Source organism: Podarcis muralis, chromosome 2 (genome assembly GCF_964188315.1).
Source record: "Podarcis muralis chromosome 2, rPodMur119.hap1.1, whole genome shotgun sequence".
NCBI lineage: Eukaryota > Metazoa > Chordata > Lepidosauria > Squamata > Lacertidae > Podarcis > Podarcis muralis.
The window spans coordinates 47939023-47960310 of record NC_135656.1 but is presented as its reverse complement, the minus strand read 5'-3'; the positions used below and the strand labels follow the sequence as shown (position 1 = coordinate 47960310).

Sequence of the window (21288 nt, the reverse complement as noted above, 5' to 3'; positions counted from 1 at the left end):
GAGAAAAGTAGGGGTGGGATTCAATACTAGAGAAAAGTCACTGACGCTAATGAACATGGAGCCACAATTTAAGAAGGATATTGACAAGCTGGAAAATGTGCGGTGGCCGCCACAATACTCAAGGCAAGGGTCAGGAAACCAAACCTTATGAGAAATGGCTGAGGGAGTTGAGGGTGTTTAGCTTAGGGGGGAAAGGAGACCCGAGAGGAGAGATGACAGCCATCTTCAAGTATCTGAAGGGCTGTCACATGGAAGATGGAGCAATCTTGTTTTCTCCTGCTCCAGAGGGTAGGACTTGAACCAATGGCTCAAGGAGATTCTGACTAAACATCAGGAAGAACTTTCTGACAGTAAGAGCTTTTTCAGCTGTGGAACAGACTCCCATGAGAAGTGGTGGACTCTCCTTCCTTGGAGGTTTTTAAGCAGAGGATGGATGGCCACCTGTCATGGATGCTTTAGTTGAGATTTCTGCATTGCAGGGGGTTGGACTAGATGACTCTCAGGATCCCTTCCAACTTTACAATTCTATGATTCATTTATGGCATGACTTACGGTAGGTTAATTAAATTCAATTGGTAGACTGAGTAGGGTTTGGTTTAATACAACCCAAGAGCCCAGATTCAAGTAACCTGGCACTAGTGGAAGCCAGTGTGAGGGCTCCTTGCTAGCACAATGGCACTTTCCCCCATCTCCTCCCTCCAAATCTGGTCTGGAGGTTCAGGAGAACCCCAAGAACAGCATGCAGGGGGATTGTCTGGCAAAAAGGAATGCCTGTGCTGATGGAACGATGAGAAGAGTGTGACACTGAATTCTTACCAAGGTAAATATGTTGATACAATAAATAATACAATAAATAATACAATTGTAATTAATCACCAGTGGGAAGCACATTAATCATAGTAATCCTTACATATTGTACCTACAAAATGGAAAAGAAAAACAAATCAGAGTAATGTTAAGGGTGTATGTAAGCTAATAGTAAACATTTAGATCATTCTTTTAAACTCTCAAAATTAAATAAAATTTATTTTAGGGGGCAATAGAAAAAAAAGGGGGGGGGGAAGAAAACCAAAAACCAGCTTACTAATCATATTGTTCCTAACACAGCATGTGGCTGAAGTTCTTCCTGTACCTTTCCATTCTTGTAGTGAATAAACAAGCTCCATTTATGTATAAACAAATCATTTTGTTGCTTCCTCTCTCTTAATCTTATCACATTGGTTAGTTTGACCATGTAGCCTAATCCTATATACCATTTCTTAATAGATGGTGGATTAATCTTTTTCCATTTACAACTGACAGATAACTGGGTGGCTGTCAATAAGTGCTATCAAAAGCAATCTTATCTTGGAAAATATTTGATTTCCAACAGTGGGGATGGATACTTCCCTGACAAGGACTCTACTTATGAATACTAACCACCCCAGCCTACTGTGTCACATGGCAAGTTGATGTGCTTTCTTAGAAGGGTGTGAACTCGATATAAAGGACAAGAGATGCCACATAACTATCAGTAGGCAGCTAAACATTTTACCCGTAATCACCTACATCTGCATATTCATATTTTTCATAATCAGTATTTGCAGAATGTCACTTGAAGAAATTATACAACACTGGCAAAATATATAGCTGAGGATGTTCTTTGGAAAAAACATTGGTTAATGACACTGGTTTTCTTGTGCAGACACGCATACACACGCACACGCACCCTATTATCTTATCTGTCATCTGTTTCAGTTAAAGAGGAAATTTTGTCTTTCTCATCTACTAGTTCCTGAAACGAGTGTAATTTTGAGCTCTCTAGAAATTATATAAGTCACACTGAATTTCTTTCAGATACCTTAGGATCCAATTTCCTCAACAATCTGAGGAATGAGCAATCAGCAAAGTCAATCAATGCTTTATCTGCCCAGATAGAGCACGGTCCCAATATCCTGCCCATTTGAACAGCAAGACTTGTCCTCTGAGTTCCAAAAGAAACTGCAGTATTGAAATCCCTGGAGAAAGAAAGCTTAGTAGGGTGTAGCCATCATTTATTAGGTTATGAGTTGGGCAGAGCAAGTATGGGAAATATACTCTGTTGTGGCATGCAGGATCATGAAAGCTGGGTCCTATCCTGGCAGCTGCTATACATATGCATGCATCCTAAACATCCATAAATTGTAGTTGCATTTTAGGCTGCTGGGCACTGTAGTACAACTGCTTCTCCAAAGGACATTCAAAACATTAGCATTTATCCAAATTCACTTGAATGTCATTACCGTATTCTCTGAGCTGCACTGAAAAGATGTGCACATTTGTAAATAAATAAATAAAATTTAAAGGCAGATATTCTGGGGAAGGGCCAGAGCTCAGTATTAGACTATCGGTCTTGCATGCATAAGGTTTGAAGCTCAATCCAGGTAGGGATGGGAATGTCCTATCTGCAACCATAGGAGCTGCTGCCTGTGAGTATAGGCAATGCTAAGCTAGATGAACTGCTGATCTGACTCTGTATAAGACAGTTTTATATGTTCCTATGCTTTTCTCTAAAACAAAGACCACCAGTTAATTCACAGGATGGCTCTTCTCTGTATAATTCTCTACCCGTCTATCCTTACCTGAAAATTCTTTCACCCATCTCAAGCCTCCTCCTTTGAACTTGCCAAATTTGGACCTTGAAAAGCAGTTTTCAATTACGCAGAAATCCCCCAAAGGAATTTAGAGTAGATTATGCCAAATAAGAAAATGTGTGCAAAACTAGTGGTCTTTTGAGGCACAGAATATGCTGCCTTGTCCTTAAACCGTCACGAAGTCCTACTTGTTTATCACCTAGACACAAAATGAATGTGCAACATTATTTTGAAAAGAGCCTTACTCATAAAAGGTCGTCCATGCTGTCTCATCACTTTTTGTTGCCAAGAGACCACTGCTCCCATGATAAGTCATTAATCCAAGTTCCAAGGTCTGGGTTGACACTACCTTAAGCCCACCATTTGTGCCAACAGCAAGAGTCACTATTTGATTGTCGGGCATTAGAAAATGACGTGGTGCTCCATTGGTATCCCGCCGAATTTTTAGAGAGTTGCCATTGTTATCAATCACCTCCGTCACATCATTATCGGCACTATAGGTGAAATTATATAGATATTCTCCCGTAACAAGGCTGAGGGTATATTGGTGGATACCGTCAATGTTGAAGACATACAGTTCCTGCTCTCCCGGAGATGCAATTTCATATTGGTTGAAAGAGTTAAGAACAGGTTTGTTTTTGCTGACAGCCCTGATACGTATATTTCCAAGATCTGCTATGTAAATAGTGCCATCTGGTGCCACAGCTAAGGAGGATGGGGTATTTAAGATGGCATCAGTGGCATAAGCATCATCGCCAGCATAGCAATTACAGTTGACATCATTTTTGCAGTCGCAGTCTGAAGCTGCCCCAGCCAAGAGGCAAATCTCGCCATTCGTGGTGACCTGGCGAAGCCGGTTAATTTTTTTCTCATCTGTTTCACTGATGTAAAGAATTCCAGTGTGTGAGATGGCAATGGCACTGGCTGACTCCAGTGCAGAATGAATGGCCAGTTTGCTGAGAGAGTAGTCTATACCAGGAACCTGGCAGTGCATTGGACGGCCAGCAATGATGCTAACCTGATGGTTCTCGGTGATCCGCAAAATGACATTGTTCTCCAGTACATACAGGGAGTTATCCATTGGATTAACAGCAAGGTCAGTCGGCCACTCCAGGCGCACCTACAAGAGGCACAATAAATTAGGACTGGTTTTAGAACAATCTGGACATTTCTTTGAACACATATAAATTATGTACTGAGATTCCTGCATTCAGGGGGGTTGGACTAGATAACCCACAGGGTCCCTTCCAACTCTACAATTCTATTATTCTATGTATGAAATAACAACTAATTGCTCAAATCTTAACTGAGCAACTCAAAGAGCTACACTGTGTGTAGTTCACTTGGACACATTTCTTTTCTCTATTTATTAAAACTACACACAGTGCTTACACTGAGTAATGATATATGCAGTACATGGGACTAAACGCTTCAAAGTTATATAGGAAAAGCAAAGCCAATTAAACACAATATGACCACAGCTCTATTTTTCTATCACTGAGATATGTCATCTGCTGCAGAGAAAACCTGTTTGTTATATCAGTAACTGTATTTCATCATCAATACATTCAAAACCCCTTTTCCCCATCAGATTGGAATACATAGTGTTACCTAGGGAGAACAACTAGGCATTTATCCAAAATAAATAACCATCTGTTTTATTACAAACAAGAAGTAACACTCTACCTGGGTAACATCCATGCTGGAATCACAGCTTAGTGGCCGAACAGCAGTTAGGTCATTAGAGCCAAGCAGAGTTGATATTATTCCATTCTGATCAACTTTTCGGATCATTGTAGCATCAACAAAATACATAAGGCCATACTTATCTACTGCAATTCCTACCAGGGTGCAAAGAAAGTAAAAATGAGTTGTCTGACCTCATGGTTTGCTGATAAATTCACCAATTATTGTAGCTGTCCCTCACTTGTAAGTATTTGCTTCTGACTTTTTGAGCCGAAGTACGACGCCATTTCAACCATCTCAAAAGTACTGCTCCATTAGAGTGAATTAAATCTTTGGTTCTAAATTCTCAACAAATTAATTTACAAGATAACAGTAACACCACTAGTTTCCTGGTATTATATACAAATATATAAAGCTGACACTACTTTTCAATTTATTTTTTTGCAGAAAATAAACTAATTGAAATAACTGTCCATCTAGTCCGCTGTGTATATGTACAGTCTTAGTATCTGTTTGTTCTCTATGCTGTAATAAATCTGAGCTTTCGTTGCCCCACCAAAAACTGTACTACTGTAGATATTGTAGCCAATCTCCAGTCATTAGGCAAGGCAGCATCCCCCTGGTGCATTGTGACTCCAGTCACAAGATCTTAGTAAACACATTTTGGCTGGCTACCCATGTGCATATGCAAGTGTGTGTATGCCTGAACAAGTATACTACCTTCTTATCCTTTAAGTGCTTCTTTCTTTCCTTCAGATGTTACTGTCCTTGAGCTACAGAAGCATGGGCACCAAGGCAGTTTTGGTAAGGAAAAGTACCACCAGTTATGCTGCCTACATCATGTAAGGTAATAGCTTCTGTGTTTGGTGCCACTAAGGTGAATTTAATTAGCACAATGAAAGAAACCTCATGCTGCAGAAAAAGCTAGAGGACTTCATATTAGTTTATTTTAAGAGGAACAATCAAGTTATAAAATTAATGTTTATCATTTTTATATTGAAAAATACCCTAAGTGTTTGAATGTCAGATTTTTATGGTTCGCTTCAGCTGTGCTTTTCAAATTTATTGAGTCAGAATTATTTATTTATATGAGCCACTGAAGCTGGAATTTATACTCTTCCAATAGGTAGACATTTCTTTTATACAGTGTTTGTTTATATTTCTTCTGCTCTACTTTCATTCATTCCCAAAGGGAAGACTAGCTGAAGCGTAGGCACTTAGGCTGCAGTTTTTTAAAGTGCAATATTGACAAGCAAGCAAAGGAAACATTAACCTAAGAACCATTATTCCATACAATCTTTTCATTTTTTTAAAAAAATTACATATTATTAAAATGGAAAATAAAGTCTGGCTTTTGTTTCTTTTGCAGAAACAGGATATAGACCAGACAGTGCCAACCACCTTTGCCCAAAATAAGACACTTTTGCATCTCCAAAAAGATTTTGCTTCAGACAATCCTGACTGTTTGTACTTCTTCTCCACAATGGAATGTGAAGGTTATTGTTGTTTTGCAAAGGAACAGGGGCTGCAAGCAAACCCCATGAAAAGAATTGTCTGTGGGAAACACTTGCCAACCTGCTGTGATTCAACCAGAGATTAAAAAATAAGTCAGCAAGCAGTGTTTTAATTGCCAGATAATTATACAGTGGTACGTCGGGTTACATACGCTTCAGGTTACAGATTGTGCTAACCCAGAAATAGTACCTCGGGTTAAGAACTTTGCTTCAGGATGAGAACAGAAATTGTGCTCTGGAGGCGCGGTGGCAGCAGGAGGCCCCATTAGCTAAAGTGGTGCTTCAGGTTAAGAACAGTTTCAGGTTAAGAACGGACCTCCAGAACGAATTAAGTACTTAACCCGAGGTACCACTGTATATAGATTCAGTCTAGCTTCAGATTATAGTTTGTGCAACCTTTTCCATCCCTTACCTCGTGGGCTCATTAAAGTTGCATCCACTGCTTTCCCTCCATCACCACACCTGGCTTCATCAAAAGGCAGACACTGCTCCCCTGTACCTGCCACTACTTCAGAATTTCCAGCTAGGTCTTTTGCACCAGTAAGGGTTTTGACTTTGTAAATACGGCGGCTGTTGGTGTCTGATACATAGAGTGAGCCCGAAACAGGATCCACAGCTAGGTAGTACTTGTGGGCAGGGTTGTTGCTTTAGAAGAGAAGAAAGAGAAAACACAATGGCTAAACCAGACCCCACAAAGCATAGTTCTTGTCAGTAATGAACTGGGATATGACAGGCAAGAAATGTGGATGGTATCAGTCCCACCACCCTTCTGTCTGAGGGTGACTCCCACCCTCCACCCCACAACAGTGTAACATTAGGTTTGGCAAAGCCTGCCCTTTTCTCAGTCCCATCCCTTAATTTGGTTATATTAGAGTAGAGTTTGGGTGTGAGAAACTCAGCATCAAATCCCTTCTGTGCCACTTGTTGGCCTGGGGCAAGTCGCTATCTCTGAGCCTGCTCTTACTTCACAGATCGCTGTGAGGACTACATAGGTAATGCCATGGATACCATCTTGGATGAAGGGCTGGATAAAAAAGTGACAAATAAATAGATGAATCTGAACAGGGGCTGCTGGGTAGAAGGTAGCGACATAGCAACTTATGTAATTTAATAAACTCTGGCAAGGCGTCTCATCTCAGATTATGTCTGCAATCCCATGCACACTATAGAAAAGAAGTTCTGTTGAATTCAGTGGGATTTACTTCTGAGTAAACTTGCACAGGATTGGGCTAGATGCGTTAGACACTGGCCCTTAACAGCTACACTCACTAACTGTTAGGAAGTGTCTGCCTTGTATAAGACCAGTTCACCTTGGCTTCTAGTCAATCTTCCTCTGAATATTACATCATTCTATATCTTTTTGACAACTGGAAATTGTTTTATATCTCAATAATTTGGACACTGAAGATATATATGGTTCTCATTAGCTTCCATTTATGGATTGCTTTTTACCACCCATGTGAATCCATCTATTTTACAGAGCATGGCTGTTTCATTTAGGTACAGAGCTTTGAAAAATAATGTAGCCACAAATGCAAAATATATGGGAAGCCAACGTGAGATGTCTTCTGACAAGAAGCTGTAAATTATTTTTGAAAAAGGTACAGCATCTGTGCCTCCTCGTAAAATCTTTAGCTGTCTTCCCACTGTGCCAAATAATAGAATACACTACAGCCTGCCCTGAAGCTGCATAAAAGACGAATAATCTCATAATTTTTAATTGCAGTCCTTTCCCTTCTCATTCTTCACTCTTCATAGATATGTTTTTTAAAATAAAGAGTTCTGTAACGCTTTATAATAAGATGGTCAGTTTGTGATGGTTAGAGGTTAACACTACCATTTAGGTATTCCAAAATGCTGACCTCACATTTAAGGTTAGTACTGAAGAAGCAAGACAGAAAAGTCTTTCTTATTACTCAGAATAAAAACATTTTAAATCATTCTCCGTCTGGTAAACCCTATGCTGTGGACTACTTCCACATTACTTTGAGAAAAGACTGACATACATCCTATCTATCTATCTATCTATCTATCTATCTATCTATCTATCTATCTATCTATTTTCTTGCCTTTTTACTCCACTTTTCTTCTGTCATGGAACCCAAGGTGGTGTACAAGTAATTCCCAGATAGTCATTTAGTCATGTACAGACCAGACCAAGGCCTGCTGAGCTGCAGCAAGATGCTGGCTTCATGTGCTTTCAGAACACAACCAGGGCATCCTAAGTGTGGTGGAATTGGGTTTTATGCACATTCTCTGCCCTGAAAACAAATGCCTCAAAATGAAGCAAATGCATGTTGACACCATTCCATCACACTTCTGAATGCATGTATGTTTTCACCCTCAATCCGACATAAAACCCTTTGCTGCATTATCTAAGCATGTACTTTGTGACACTGAAATGCTGTCCTGATTTTTTCTTTTCCTTTAAACTCTAAAGACACAGATGGAAAAACAGCTAAGATTCCAAATCTGTGTATTTGTGGCATAAAAACACCAGTATAGTGGCAAAAGTGGTAGCTGGCTTTTAGTTTCTAAACTGTGAACTACTGGATTCAGGCATTATAGGGTTCCTGTAATAAGGAGACAGCAACAATGCCCTTGCTTGCCCCACCCTATCTGTCAAATTTTTCATCGCCTGGCTCCACCGTGAACATGCTATACAGGAGTATAGCAGGCTCAGCACTGCAGGCCTTATTCTTCAATGCCTGAAGACAGCTGGGATCTCAATGGTGGGAGGCAGGGCAAACTGCAATCCACACAATTCTGTGAGAGCTTTCACACCTGAAAGGGCCTTAAAATTTGAAGTCTTACTTCCTAATCGCAAATGTTTTGGGATAACAATGGCTACTCTATAGGAGGGAAGATTTATCTTATGATTTATAAAGTATATATAGATCTCCCCTCATATAAAATATCCAACAAAATTAGCAGCATATGCTCAGAAGTACATTTGAACATGAGAAAAGCCCTGCTGGATTAGACCAAAGCCCTGTCTAGTCCTATGGGAAATCTACCAAGACAAATGGAAAGGCAGTAGCTTTCTTTTGCTGTGGTTCCCCATTGATTTGGGGGTACTATATAGCCATCATGACTAGTAGCCATTGATAGCTATATCATTCCGGAATTTGTCTAATCTTGTTTAAAAGCTATCTGTTGTGGGCTATCATTGCATCTTGTAGAAGTGAATTCCATAGTAAACTATTCAGTTTATGAAAAAGTACTTTCCCCTTTTACAATTATTTCACTATTGAGATACCTTGGGGTATTAAAAACAGGTTTTGAGGCTGGGCTCTTGGTCATATTGTTATTAAAATGGGACTCCTGGAAAAGTCATAAATATATCGGGGAGAGGGGGAGGTAAGAGTGTAAAAGTCCTGAACTAAAGTGTTGAGTATTTAAAAAGCTCCTGTTTTTGTACCTCCTTCATAGGTTATTTGATGGAGAATACAATGGCAACAAAATGGTTCACTGAGCACAAGATATTCATTAACCACTATGCAACAAACAGAAGTGGAGCGGAAAGATGTTGCTACTGACTCTAATTTGGAAGCAGGAATTGACTGCAGATTCCTATTTTATAGGTTGCTTGCATTTGTCTTATTTCTGCCCATGTCACTCGGGTGTATCAACAGCCCTCTGCTTATCTCACACCACCCCAACAAGTCTCCAAGAAATCATAGCTAAAGGTTGTAATACATTGCTGCAGAGAAGATGCTGATAATATATCCATCTCTAAGAGGACAACTTATAGGCCTCTGGTCAATTGCTAACATCAACTGATATCGCTAACATCACCATTACTTTCTTTGGTGAGGCACAATTGAATGGTTTCATTTCCCTTGTCAGAAATAGGACTCAGTGCTAACTGCAGCAGTACAAGCAATAGCTTGTGCCCCCAAATTTAATGTACATCAATAGAATAGGGCTGTAGCAGTCAAGCTTATAATGCCTTAGTTTTGAGGTAAACCTGTTTTTCCTGTGTCTTCATACCATAGAAAGCCCATTATATTATTTGTGCAAGGCTGCAGTGCTAACTGAAACAAGCAACAAGTTCCCCAGATTTGACAGTAAGCTAAGCTAATGTTCTGCTGAAGTTTCCCCCCTATCTTGTGGGGTCAGTGGATGTCTTGAAGTATTACCTTATTTCTAATAAATCTGTTTTGACAGCTGTTCGAGGTGTGGAGCCAGTGAGCCACCTGCAAATTTAGAAATGTCAGCCTCAGCTATTCAAATAGACAACTGGACTAAATGGAGAAGTTCCTGCACAAACATGCCTGGCTAAAAACAGGCAGATGTAATGAGTATTTTAAACAAGATTTCTGCAGATGCCAGCCATGGGTGATATGGGGCAAACGTCTTTAAAAGCCAGTAGAGGCTTTAAAAATCAGCAGGACGAAGACAGAAAGTGAATGATCTAGTTATTTCTCTGCAGTTGGACCTACTGGCCTCTGAAGAGCCACACTCTTGGATTTTTGAGATAAACAAAACCAAACCCCATGAGCAAGGGGTTATGTTGAGACAAGTACAGAAGTAGGCATTCTTGCGGACAGAATAGTTAGGTGGTGTTACCCAGATTTTTGGAGGATGTCTGTGGATGAAGATATAGATACGACAAAAATCCAATCTTTTGTTAATTGTTTTCAGAGGGAGCACCTGTGACATTGTGAGACTCTTATAGTTCTATCCTATGGTTACCCTGGTAAATATGTTTTTAGGGCAGGCCACTACAACTGCCATCCTAGCACAATATCATAACATGCAATGTTGCAATAGTATTGCAAGCTGGGCAAGTATGTGTTAATACTGGTCTAACCATACAGCCAAATATGTTCCCTGGCACAGAAGTGGAGCATGTGGGAGAGAGACAGCGTAGGGGTCTGGTAGAACTGGGCTCCTAACCTGGGTAATCCAGTTTGCCCCTTTGACTGCAGAGCCCTATTATGAATACTGCTTCTTGGTAATACTGGAATATTGGGAGAATAAAATGCTGAGATGCTTCCGCTTAGGTATTTAGTGCAGCATTGCTATGTTTTGTTAATTCACTTTTTATGGGGTGTGTGCATGATGTTGCCATCCAGTCACTGCCATCCTAGTTCTTTTGCCCCTTTTCACAAAACAAAAAGCTTGAAAAATAAGAGAGTGGTACAATCTCTATAGCTGTAAATGACCCCTTTTTGCAATTCTATCTTTTTAAAATGATGGGGTTCTTATGTGGGTAGGGATGTAGTGGACAGAGGAACCTATTAAGCTTAGCACACACATACTGTACTTTCTGTGTGGGCAGTGCAGCTATTTTATTACCCCCTTTTTAAAAACCAATTTTATAGTCAAAAATTATTTCAATGCTATTAAAAACACACACATAACAGTGAAATACCACTTAAATGAAAGGTTGTTATAACATTATGATGCTATAAATGCATTTTTTAAAGTTGTGGGTGAACATATCAGACGACACAGCAATTTCTCCAAAGCATCTCTTTATTTGTAAGCTGGAACAGAACTGGACTGAAGGGCTCAGTCAGCCTGCTTATATAGAGCTCCAGAACCTCGTTACTGTAACAACTTTCTAAAACTATCCAATCACTGAACGTCACTTTCGATCCTTCATTTGCATAACTATCTACAGTATGCATCCAATCACTGAACGTCACTTTTGATCCTTCATTTGCATAACTATCTACAGTATCCCCCTACTGGCCCAGGGGGAGAACGTCAGTACATAACAGAAAATACAAAAACAATTTTGAGCAGCTGACATTTTAGCAAGATGGTTAATGGTGTTGATCTTAATCAGTATTATTTTAAAATTATATATTCTGGGTGGGATTCACCTAACAAATACAGTCAGCAGAAGCCCTCTGCAGGGGCTTCCATTTGCGCATTTAGGTTTCCCCCACCTTCTTCCCCACTAAATTTGCTTGGGTTGCCCAGAAAATCCCGCAAAACAGCTTGCAGTGTGAGGGGGTATAGTTCCACCTGACAGGATGATACGTTCACATCAACAAAATGTTCAGCATAGAGTGATGTTGAATTCCATCCTTTGTTAATTATTCTTTTAATGACCAGAACTACACACACCGCAAACAGCCACAAATACAACCACAATTTCATCATTCCTCCTTCCTAGTTCAGTATCCTTTAATATAAATATGCTAATATAGGCAGCCCCTCCGGTCTCTTTGGGGCTTCCTCTGCCCTCTATGAAGTCCTCTTTGGGCTCCAGCTCTCTCTCACCATTTGCTGGTTTGAATCTATTTATTTAATTATTCTCGGCACCACGCATATACGCAGTCTCATGTGAGTCAATCGTGTGTAGGTAGGATGTGAGTAAGTTGGTGGATATTTCCACCAAATTTGCCACACATCTATTTTATAGTATTTATACCTCCAGCATTCAGCTTAACATTAGAGTTTTGTAATGCTATAATATAATAAGGTCATAATAATCTAAACCCACACATTATCAAACTCCTTTCTGGATCCTTTAATCGCCTTTCTAACCAACTTTGATTTTCATCATTGTGTTGTTACAATACAGCAGCATTTTCATTTAAGTGGTGTTTGACTATTCTTATATATATCTGATCATTTCCTGAGGCTGATGGGAGTTGTAATATGACAATATCTGGTGGGTACCACATTAGCTACCCCTGACATGCCCCAAAAGTATAACTTTTCCATGTTTGGGACAACAGAAACAAATTTGTGATATTGGTAATGTTAAGCAATGAGCACAGTTGTGCACTTGTGCACATGTTTCCTTTATTTCCAATACACTATTTTTTTCTTTTATGTCCATTTATCAGGTCAAATGCTTTCCTTTTAACACTTATATTAAGAAGATTCTTTTTTCAAATAGACAGCATTGACTTCACAGGAAACTTAAGAAATATAGCTTCCCCTTATTTTCTACTTTGATATATTAACACACACATTTTTTTAATTAACAGCTACCACTAAACTTAGTTCTAACCATTACAAATGCATTCCTTTTTGAACACTGATGTACTGATTTATTTATTTTTTTACTCTTTAGCATATGGATACCAGTTTTTGTCAGTTACAAGCAGCTACAGCTTGTGTGGCACTCACCACAGCATCTACTCAGACAAAAGAAGGTACTTAAAGAGTAAGCCAGGAAGTGAGGGAAACGGCAGGAAGTAACATCATTTTGGCCACAGTGCGGATATATTAATAGAGCCCTGGGCTCTCCTAGCATACACATCACACCCTTCAACAACATGAATTCCATCTAATTAATCTAGAAGCTTCATTTTTTGTTTCCACAGGTTCATGCCACAGTTGGCAACTTATAATACATATTTTCAGTCATTGTGAAAGAGGAGAGCAATTATATTTATCAAACACAGCAGGAGGCTTACACTATCTCAGACACCATGTTTGAGTTACAGGGCCAATATATTTATCCTGGTCCAACTGGGTTGATGAGCTAATGCCTTGAGTGTTTAGTGTAATGTTTTATTTGTTTTATTTTGCAGTAAATTAACTTTTGAATACAGGCAGCTCCAGGAATTGCCACTGGTGCCAGCAAGCAGATGCATGAGTGTTTCATGCTTCTACTGTGCTTCTACTGTAATGTCCAAGATGTACATGCACCTAAAGAGTGAGCAGAGAAACTGACCAAGAAAGGAATTAACTATTTTGCAAAAGAATTCAAACTCTATTTGAAATAATAACAGATCAGCCAACTAATATTGTATTAAAAGGGAGGGAGGAGCTGAATCAAGAAAAAAATTAATGAGTTGGAAATGAGTTTTTGACCCATTTCCAGTTCATTAGTGCCTTCTGAACCCTCTCCAGAATTTACAAAAGCCACTGCTGTAGTTTGCCTCAACCATTTAAGCCAATTACAGACTGCAGGGAGAAGTGCTCATATAAAAGTTAACTTGGGGTTCATTATACTTGCATTCCATTAGACATTCCTAATTGCTGTCAGAACTTATTTGGTTGCTTTTTGACTGCAGTGTATAATTGCTAATGCTTATCATATTCATAACACACAATTAGCATATTAATGTTGCTATATTTGATACATTTAAAACAGAACATTGCAAAAGAAGCACAACAGAAAAAGTAAACACAATGGAACAAACTATAGTAAATAACGATTGTGGTTTTGGTCTTACCTATGTTTAAATTCTTTATTTCTTTATAGGAAAGAAACAGAAAAGAAAGAGGGGGGAAAGGAGAACAGTTAGCTGAAGTAAAGGCTATAAAGCAAACATAACATTTTATCTTATGCGACAAGAAGACATGGCAAAGAAAACCTCTTTTTAGCTTTAGCCTTAGGTTAATTTAAGGATGAAGCACAACAGTCACAAGATAGTTCCCTGCTGGAATAGCCCCTCAAGGCATTTTTTTCTGTAAGAAACTTTCTGGATCACTGAAAAAACGTCATGTGTAAAACCGTCCTGTCTTTTATACTGACAGTGAAAAGAGTTGGCAGCTGCCTGTCAGCAGGCTTGATGCAGTGTAGGCCTGACAAAAGTGAAATGTGCTAATATCCTTTCCATTCAAACAATTGAACCACAAGAGTTTTTAAACCCTGAGCCCATCTCTACTTTGCAACTGGCTTTCCTCTTCAGTCCCTAAAATTGTCACTTAAGGCAGGTTTGACTGTCAGTGCAGTTATTCATCTTATGTGCTGTCTAACTGAGCAGAAGTGCTGTTTTATAACAGAGCAAAGCGACACTGAGCTTTGTAAATTCACACAGTATTAATCAGTGTTTATCTCAGCACTGTAAGATGAGATTTTATAGTAAATTTTAGGGTCAGGATGCATATATATATCACACATATATGTGCATACATATACCAATACTAATACCAATACCTATTTATCTTGCAAAGTTTGTAAGCCATGCTGTGGGATGCCTGTTTTGCTATATACATGAGAACAAAAGTTGAGCCCTGTCAAATCAATCACTGGGTTAGTGCAGTCCAGAATCCTATTTCTTACAGTAACCACAACTAGATACTTCAAAGTAGCCTGCAATCAAGACATAACAGCAACAAATTCCAGGAAATGGTATTCAGTGGCATACTGAAACATGACTGTGCTCATTATGTTCTCAGGCAGTTATATGTGATCACACTTTCAATCACATTTGCCTCTGCAAAAGTTTCAGCTGTTTTGGTCATACTGGTGCGTTTAAAACAGCTGCACGACCCATAATTTCCTTCTAAAATCCTTTAATTTTTCATACAACAAATGTTTCATTGTGGGGAGTTTTGCTTTTGTTGCACTATAGAGCAAGATTACCTCTCCAGACAGGAGTAATGCAGTAACACCTGGGAAGCACTGCAGAACAACCAACAAAGAGGAACTATATGTGGATGATTCAGTTATAAATCCACCACTAATACACTGTTATTGTGTCAATCACGTGTTGCACAATACACCTGCCCAAAAACCACCAGTCTGGAGGAACCCTAAATATAACTATCCATCGTGTGTATGGGGGAGGAGCCCATCTGATTCCAGGTGGCCTTAGTAGAAAATGGTGCAGCTAAACTGCTGCTTGAATTCCTATTGCAATCCTTGGAAGAAGGGATAAGGCAGCTTCAAATATACTCTGATCTAGCAGCCTTCCCTAAATTGAGTCATTCATGTTTACATACTAAGCTACAGTGGCAGGTAGTGCTGAAAGCAACAACGATATAGGAAAACTAGAAAGAAGGACCAAGTACAAAGGCATTTGTAGCAGTGCAAATAGCAGCAGAATTACCTTAATTCCAAAATGCTAGTGACATTCCTAGAAGGAAAGATGCGCCGAATGTAGTTGAAATCCCCGACAAACAGGCTTCCATCAATTCCTACCGCAAGTGCCACAGGGGCCAGAAGTTTGTTTCCTTCGGCAAGACCATTGCAACTTGGACAGGAAATACTCCTTCGACGACCGTTTCCCATGATGCTGGAGATTACAGCAGGCTGCTGCGTTAGAAACTGATTCTCCCCACTACCTTTGTGTAGAATACCTAAGAAGAAGAAAAGCAAGGACTTAGAATAATTTAGAACAAATGACTATTAAGTGGCTGAGCCAGTTTACCACTGGTGACTGTTTAGGACCCAACACATCCACTGACTCCTTTCCCCCCAGTATAGGTCCAAACCACTTTATGCTATGTCCCTTGCTCTCTTGCTTGCAGCTGCCACTAGGAACTGTTTCTTTTCACTTAGCCCTGTTTCAGCTGTTTCACTTTCTGTTCTCCTGTAGCAGGGGTGGGGAACCTATGGATGCTACTGACTACAGCAGACCCACCCATGAGGTAAGGTGAGGCAGCAGACTTCGATGTAGGTCTTTCCTCCCTCCTCTTGTTCCTGATGAAGATCTTCACTCACCCCTTCTTCCTTGGTGGGGAGGACAGCACAATTTTGTGGTTCACTTCAGAGGCCAATATTTCTTGGGCCAGCCCTGACTACAACTCCCATCATACCTGACCGATGGCCATGCTGGCTGGGACCGATGGGAGTTGGAAACAAACACTTTCCATTCTTGATATTTAAAGTGTGGTTAATGGTGACCTGCTTCACGTGTTGTGCACAGGGAGGTTTTGCTTGTGTGTGTGAATGAACATTTAAACATGAAACCTGCCACATGTGTCCCAAAGAACTAGTTGATCCTTGGGGTCCCTTCCAACTCTACAATTTATGAAAGTGATAAAGTGCAAGAAAACCTTTTCTGCTTGAACCCTTGCAGAAAGTGGCCCCAAGAAGCACTTTTAGGAGAACTATACACCTCACAAATTGTAGAAATAAGAAAATGCATGGTGAGGCATAGAATGGAAGAGAATATCAATATTATATCACACTCTTATATGGAGCTTCTGGTGGTCTCCCATTAATGGAGGAATTAGATTTCCATTTGCCTTTCACAGTTGCTTAGTTTCATAAATGCTGCAATGGCAAAGACAGTGGATTTGTCTTCTCTTGCCCACTGGCCACCCAGCAACCTATCTGCTATCACTTCTCATTCCAGGTGTTCTGGGCAAGGTGGTCTTGGATATCAGCTGCATCCAGTGCTGCCTTGCAGCAGCTAATACTGTTCACAATCTCTAGTGTGGCAGCTGCTGCTTGTGTGGAATTCTAGCCACAAATGTACAGTAATACAAAAAGGCCAAAGGCACTGGCCAAAGGCAGACAGACAACTCTCAATATATTTCAACTGTTTGCTGCAGTGTGCTATAAACCAGTCAATGAACACCATATGTAATGCTTATGGTTGGCATGCAAATAATCGCTTGTCTGAGTACCACCCATCAGATGTCAGCACAAGCACTCCTTGATATTCTGGAGGCAACCATGAGAATAGGGCTTGCACCCAAAGCTTAAACACATATTAAAATTGGTGAACTTACCACTTTTTATATTAAGCACATGATGTTTTTCCAAAGACCAGCCCCCTAGATTTGAGGGGTCAAGTTCAAATCCTTGGAGCAGGGCAGTTCTTTTCTCCCATAAAATCAGACTAGGACAGGTCTCATACTCAAATCCCACAGATACTGAAAAATATGTATCAATAATCAGTGATTGTGCATGATTTGTCCTCTACCACAAACTACTGTTCCCAATATATTATCTTTTATTCTGAATTAAATCCAGATAATTGACTCCAGTTGACTGAAAAACTTGATTCACTTATACCCAGGGGAACTATAGATCCTGATAGTTTGGGGGAGGGGTGGGAGCAAATGACTGATTTAATGAGGGAGAAATAGGGGGGAAGTCAGTTATGATGAAAAGGCTAGATTCTATTTTTAATTAACTGGCTGTTCAGCACTGACTGTATTCAATATATATGCTCAATACAGTATGTGATTATGAAAAAAGTGAAAAAGAGTGTTAATACATTAACTGATGCACTAAATATACAGTAGTGAGATTTCTTCATGTGGAGACCTTTAGAAAATATAAATTGCAATTGATTACTCCTACCAAATTGACTTTGCCCTTGCTCCAAATTTAACATGAACCCATTTATTGTTTACTGTAATAGTTATTTATGGAATCTGAAGAAGCCTTTACCCATTATGCGGTACCAAACAGGTTTGCCACTGCACTTTTACTGAGAAAAAAGCCACAGTCCACACTGGCTTCCTGATACTTCTTGTGGTAAGCACAGTGCATAATATATATTTTTAATGCACACACGAACAGTTTTGTGAGTATATATTAAAACATTGAGTTCCTTACATATATATTTTTTACCAGAAAGCTCGTGTGTCGTAGTGGATGGAAAGTCTAACTAGGCCTAATAGGAACTGGATGCAATGCATCGTTCAGGAATGAAGCTCAGTTGTGGCCTAATGAAGTTCTCTCTAAGCTTCATCTAGCTCACTGTATGAGGAAAACATGTAAACTGTCCTAAGCTCCTCCAAAATACAAATATGATAAATCAATAAATAAGCAAAGTATTATCTTCGAACACACAAAGGACACATGTGACATCAATTATGCTGTAATGGCTTTTTTCCAAATGAAATTTAAGATACTGCTGTTAGCATAACAGCCAATACTTAAAACCTGCAAAATGTGAATCTGATGGCTTACCTACAGCATCTGAGAGCCCATAAACCTTCTGGCCATAAGCATCCGTTTTGTCCCAAATAAAAGTGTAAGCCAAGTTGGGAGATGCTTGAAATGACTTTTGAAAAAGATGTCCTTCCACTGCAACCATCAGATGTACTTTAATTAAGTTCAGAGGCACAAGTGATTGTGTCATGGTGATCTTAAGCAAAGATTTGTATCCAGCAGTACGGGAACTCAGATAGCAGAGTTTTATGTTGGAGCCTGGGACTTCAATTTCTTCATGAAGAACCTGAGTGAGAACACAAAGCACACTTCAAATATGCACTGGAAGAGGGTTTTTAAAATAATAATAATAAAAATATATATCATGTGTTTTATTTCAAGATTGATGACTTTTTCCTGCTGAGATGTTTTAATCTGGCCTTCCTGCAATGGCCCAATTTAAAGTAAGATTTCTGAATATTTTGGTCACTTTTATAGTTACTTTTTTAAAAAAACACACACTTCTGGTAGATGTGTAAATAGGAAACACATGTTATATTGTAAGTTATATGCAAGAAGGTCACTAGAGGCTGTAAGTATTTGAACCTGCAACTTCCTCTGACAATAAGCATTAAACAATATGAATGCCCAAACAGGGGGAAAACACCAGCAAAATAATAATAGCAATCAAGGTGATTACAGGGCCCCTTATTACTTATGAATCCTTGCTTAAAGGAAGAAAAATCAGTTTGTTTTTAGTTAATTATAGCAGTGGGGTCTGCTCTGTTATAATTATGTCTAGTTTGACTTGTACTTGATCTATAATATCAAGAAAGAAAGCTAAGTGTATTTTTAAAAAGCAGTATACGGGGGGCGGGAATTAACAGATGCAAGCGCAGAATCAGGTACCTATTACTGGAAATGCACATTTGTCAGCAAGGACAGACACAAGTCTGACACGTATTTGTTTCGTTACTACAATAATTCTATGTACATGAAATACTCATCCCTGTCTTTATGGATGTGATTAAGACTTTGGCCTCCAGAAGTTTTGTACCCAATTTTGTTCAGAAATGCAATGTCAGAAATGGCCACATAGAATGTCTAGACATGTATTTCACTATTTCAAGTCCAAATTAAAGATTTTAATCTGATTTGCACATTATGCAGCAGCAACATTTACTGTACGTACTTATATTAGTGTTTGATGAACACCTCATATGCTTGAGGTTGAGTGTCTCCCCATGCCAGTGAGCCCTGGCCAGCCATGGCCCCCAACTTGTGCCTGCTATATATTCTGAAGAATTTGGATATGTGTGTCTCCCCCTTCACACTTTTGGCACGATCACCTGCTTGTGGCTGTTTTTACATTCATGCTTGATACCTGAGTCTCTGGAACAATGGGGTTTCGGCCAGGAGCATCACTGAAGAATGTGGAGAGTGGAGACGAAATTATAACTGGATCAGGCCGGATAAAACCACTTAAATCACAGCTAGGAATGGAATTCTCTTCAGTCTTCATTGCAAGTGTATCCATGGCATAGAAGCTGTTCCATGGCAGCCATACTGTCCTCTCTTGGCTCATGAATGGTGCTCGCTCAAAGTGTAGAGTTAGAGATGCTCCTCCATTTGCAATCAAGTCAAACCTAGGAAATTTTGAAGTTCACATCAGGAATAATTCTAGAGTGAGACAAGGGAATAGGCCAGCCTTTATCAACTTGTTGCCAACCCCCCCCCCCCCCGGATTATTGGTCATGCTGGCTGAGATTGGGAGTTGTAGTCCAAAACATCTCGAGGTCACCAGGTTTGGTAAGGCTAGAACAGAGAATGACATGTAGAAGAGTATAGAATAATGAATGATCAAGACCTGCTGGAGGCAATTGCTGTCTTAGGTTATACCCAGATCAACAACAGTTGGCTCACTGGTGGCACGTCATATTAACCATCAACCCACACTGTCATATTTATGTGAATCTAATGCACTATTGAATTTAATGTGCGCCTCAATTTTCAAAACCTTGAAACCAAAAAAGTAGTTGCTGGCAAATGTAAATGCCCCATCAAATCTAATGCGCACCCTAATTTACGCAACGTAATTTGGCCTAGAAAGGTGTGCATTACATTTGTGTAAATACGGTATATGTACAAGGTGGGGCTGTGGCATAATGCGATATCCTGCAAAAAATGTGTAGTTGCTGGTGTGACTGTAGTGCTGTATATACACTGATTCAAAAAGTTTAGGATGTAGCTGAACCTTTGAACAACAAGGGAGTGTGTTAAAAAAGGTAAATTTACACATTTATTTAGAAGTTTTTGTAGCTCATCCTTCCCTTCAAATCAGAGCACAGAGTAATTTACAACGCTTGAGATTGCAGAGAAGATTAATAGATTCTTGCATCTATCTTCACTTCAAAAGATGTGGGAAAATCCCTGTGCCTGATCTAACATTCTCAGAAGGGGAGTCTGAAGAACACATGCAAATAGTGGTGATGAGATGAATTCTAAGTCTTTATTGACAAAGTAAAAACTAGCAACTTGCTGCCTCCTGATGATATTCACCTGAGAACAAGACTTGCTAAAGAAGAATCAGCATGGCTCCTGTAAAAGTAAGTCTTCTCTAACAAACTTTTCAGAGTGTATTTGAGTGTCAATAAGCATGTGGGTACAGGTGATCCTATAGACACTGTGCACTTGACCTTTCAACAATTTTTTGATCAAGTTCTTCCCCATAGTCTCTTGACAGTCATATGATAACAGGACAGGTTTTATCCTCTTATGGAACAGTTACTAGCTAAGGGACAAATAGTTCTCATGATAGAGAGATGTAGGAAGTGGGTTCCCCCATGAATCTGTATGGGAACTGGTGCTTTTTAAGTTGTTCATAAATGATGTGAAATTACAGATGAGCAGTGAGGTGACTGAGTTTGCTGATGACACC

The 21288-nt window shown here is 39.5% G+C and overlaps 1 protein-coding gene across 18 annotated transcripts in view; it reads right to left on the bottom strand.

Annotated features, from left to right (window-relative positions):
* Positions 1-21288, bottom strand: part of TENM2 (teneurin transmembrane protein 2) — a 753358-nt gene that overhangs the window by 35229 nt on the left and 696841 nt on the right. For 14 of the 18 annotated variants that reach the window (XM_028717464.2, XM_028717466.2, XM_028717473.2 and 11 more), the window contains 9 exons: positions 19735-19996; positions 18390-18657; positions 17198-17341; positions 15568-15817; positions 13966-13986; positions 9955-10011; positions 6225-6457; positions 4299-4453; positions 2858-3732 (listed from right to left, as the gene is read on the bottom strand). In XM_028717464.2, the coding sequence (XP_028573297.1) occupies positions 2858-3732; positions 4299-4453; positions 6225-6457; positions 9955-10011; positions 13966-13986; positions 15568-15817; positions 17198-17341; positions 18390-18657; positions 19735-19996 (2265 nt within the window). The remainder of the gene's footprint in view (positions 1-2857; positions 3733-4298; positions 4454-6224; positions 6458-9954; positions 10012-13965; positions 13987-15567; positions 15818-17197; positions 17342-18389; positions 18658-19734; positions 19997-21288) is intronic. The other 4 variants (XM_028717467.2, XM_028717469.2, XM_028717470.2 and 1 more) reach the window with 1 other exon arrangement.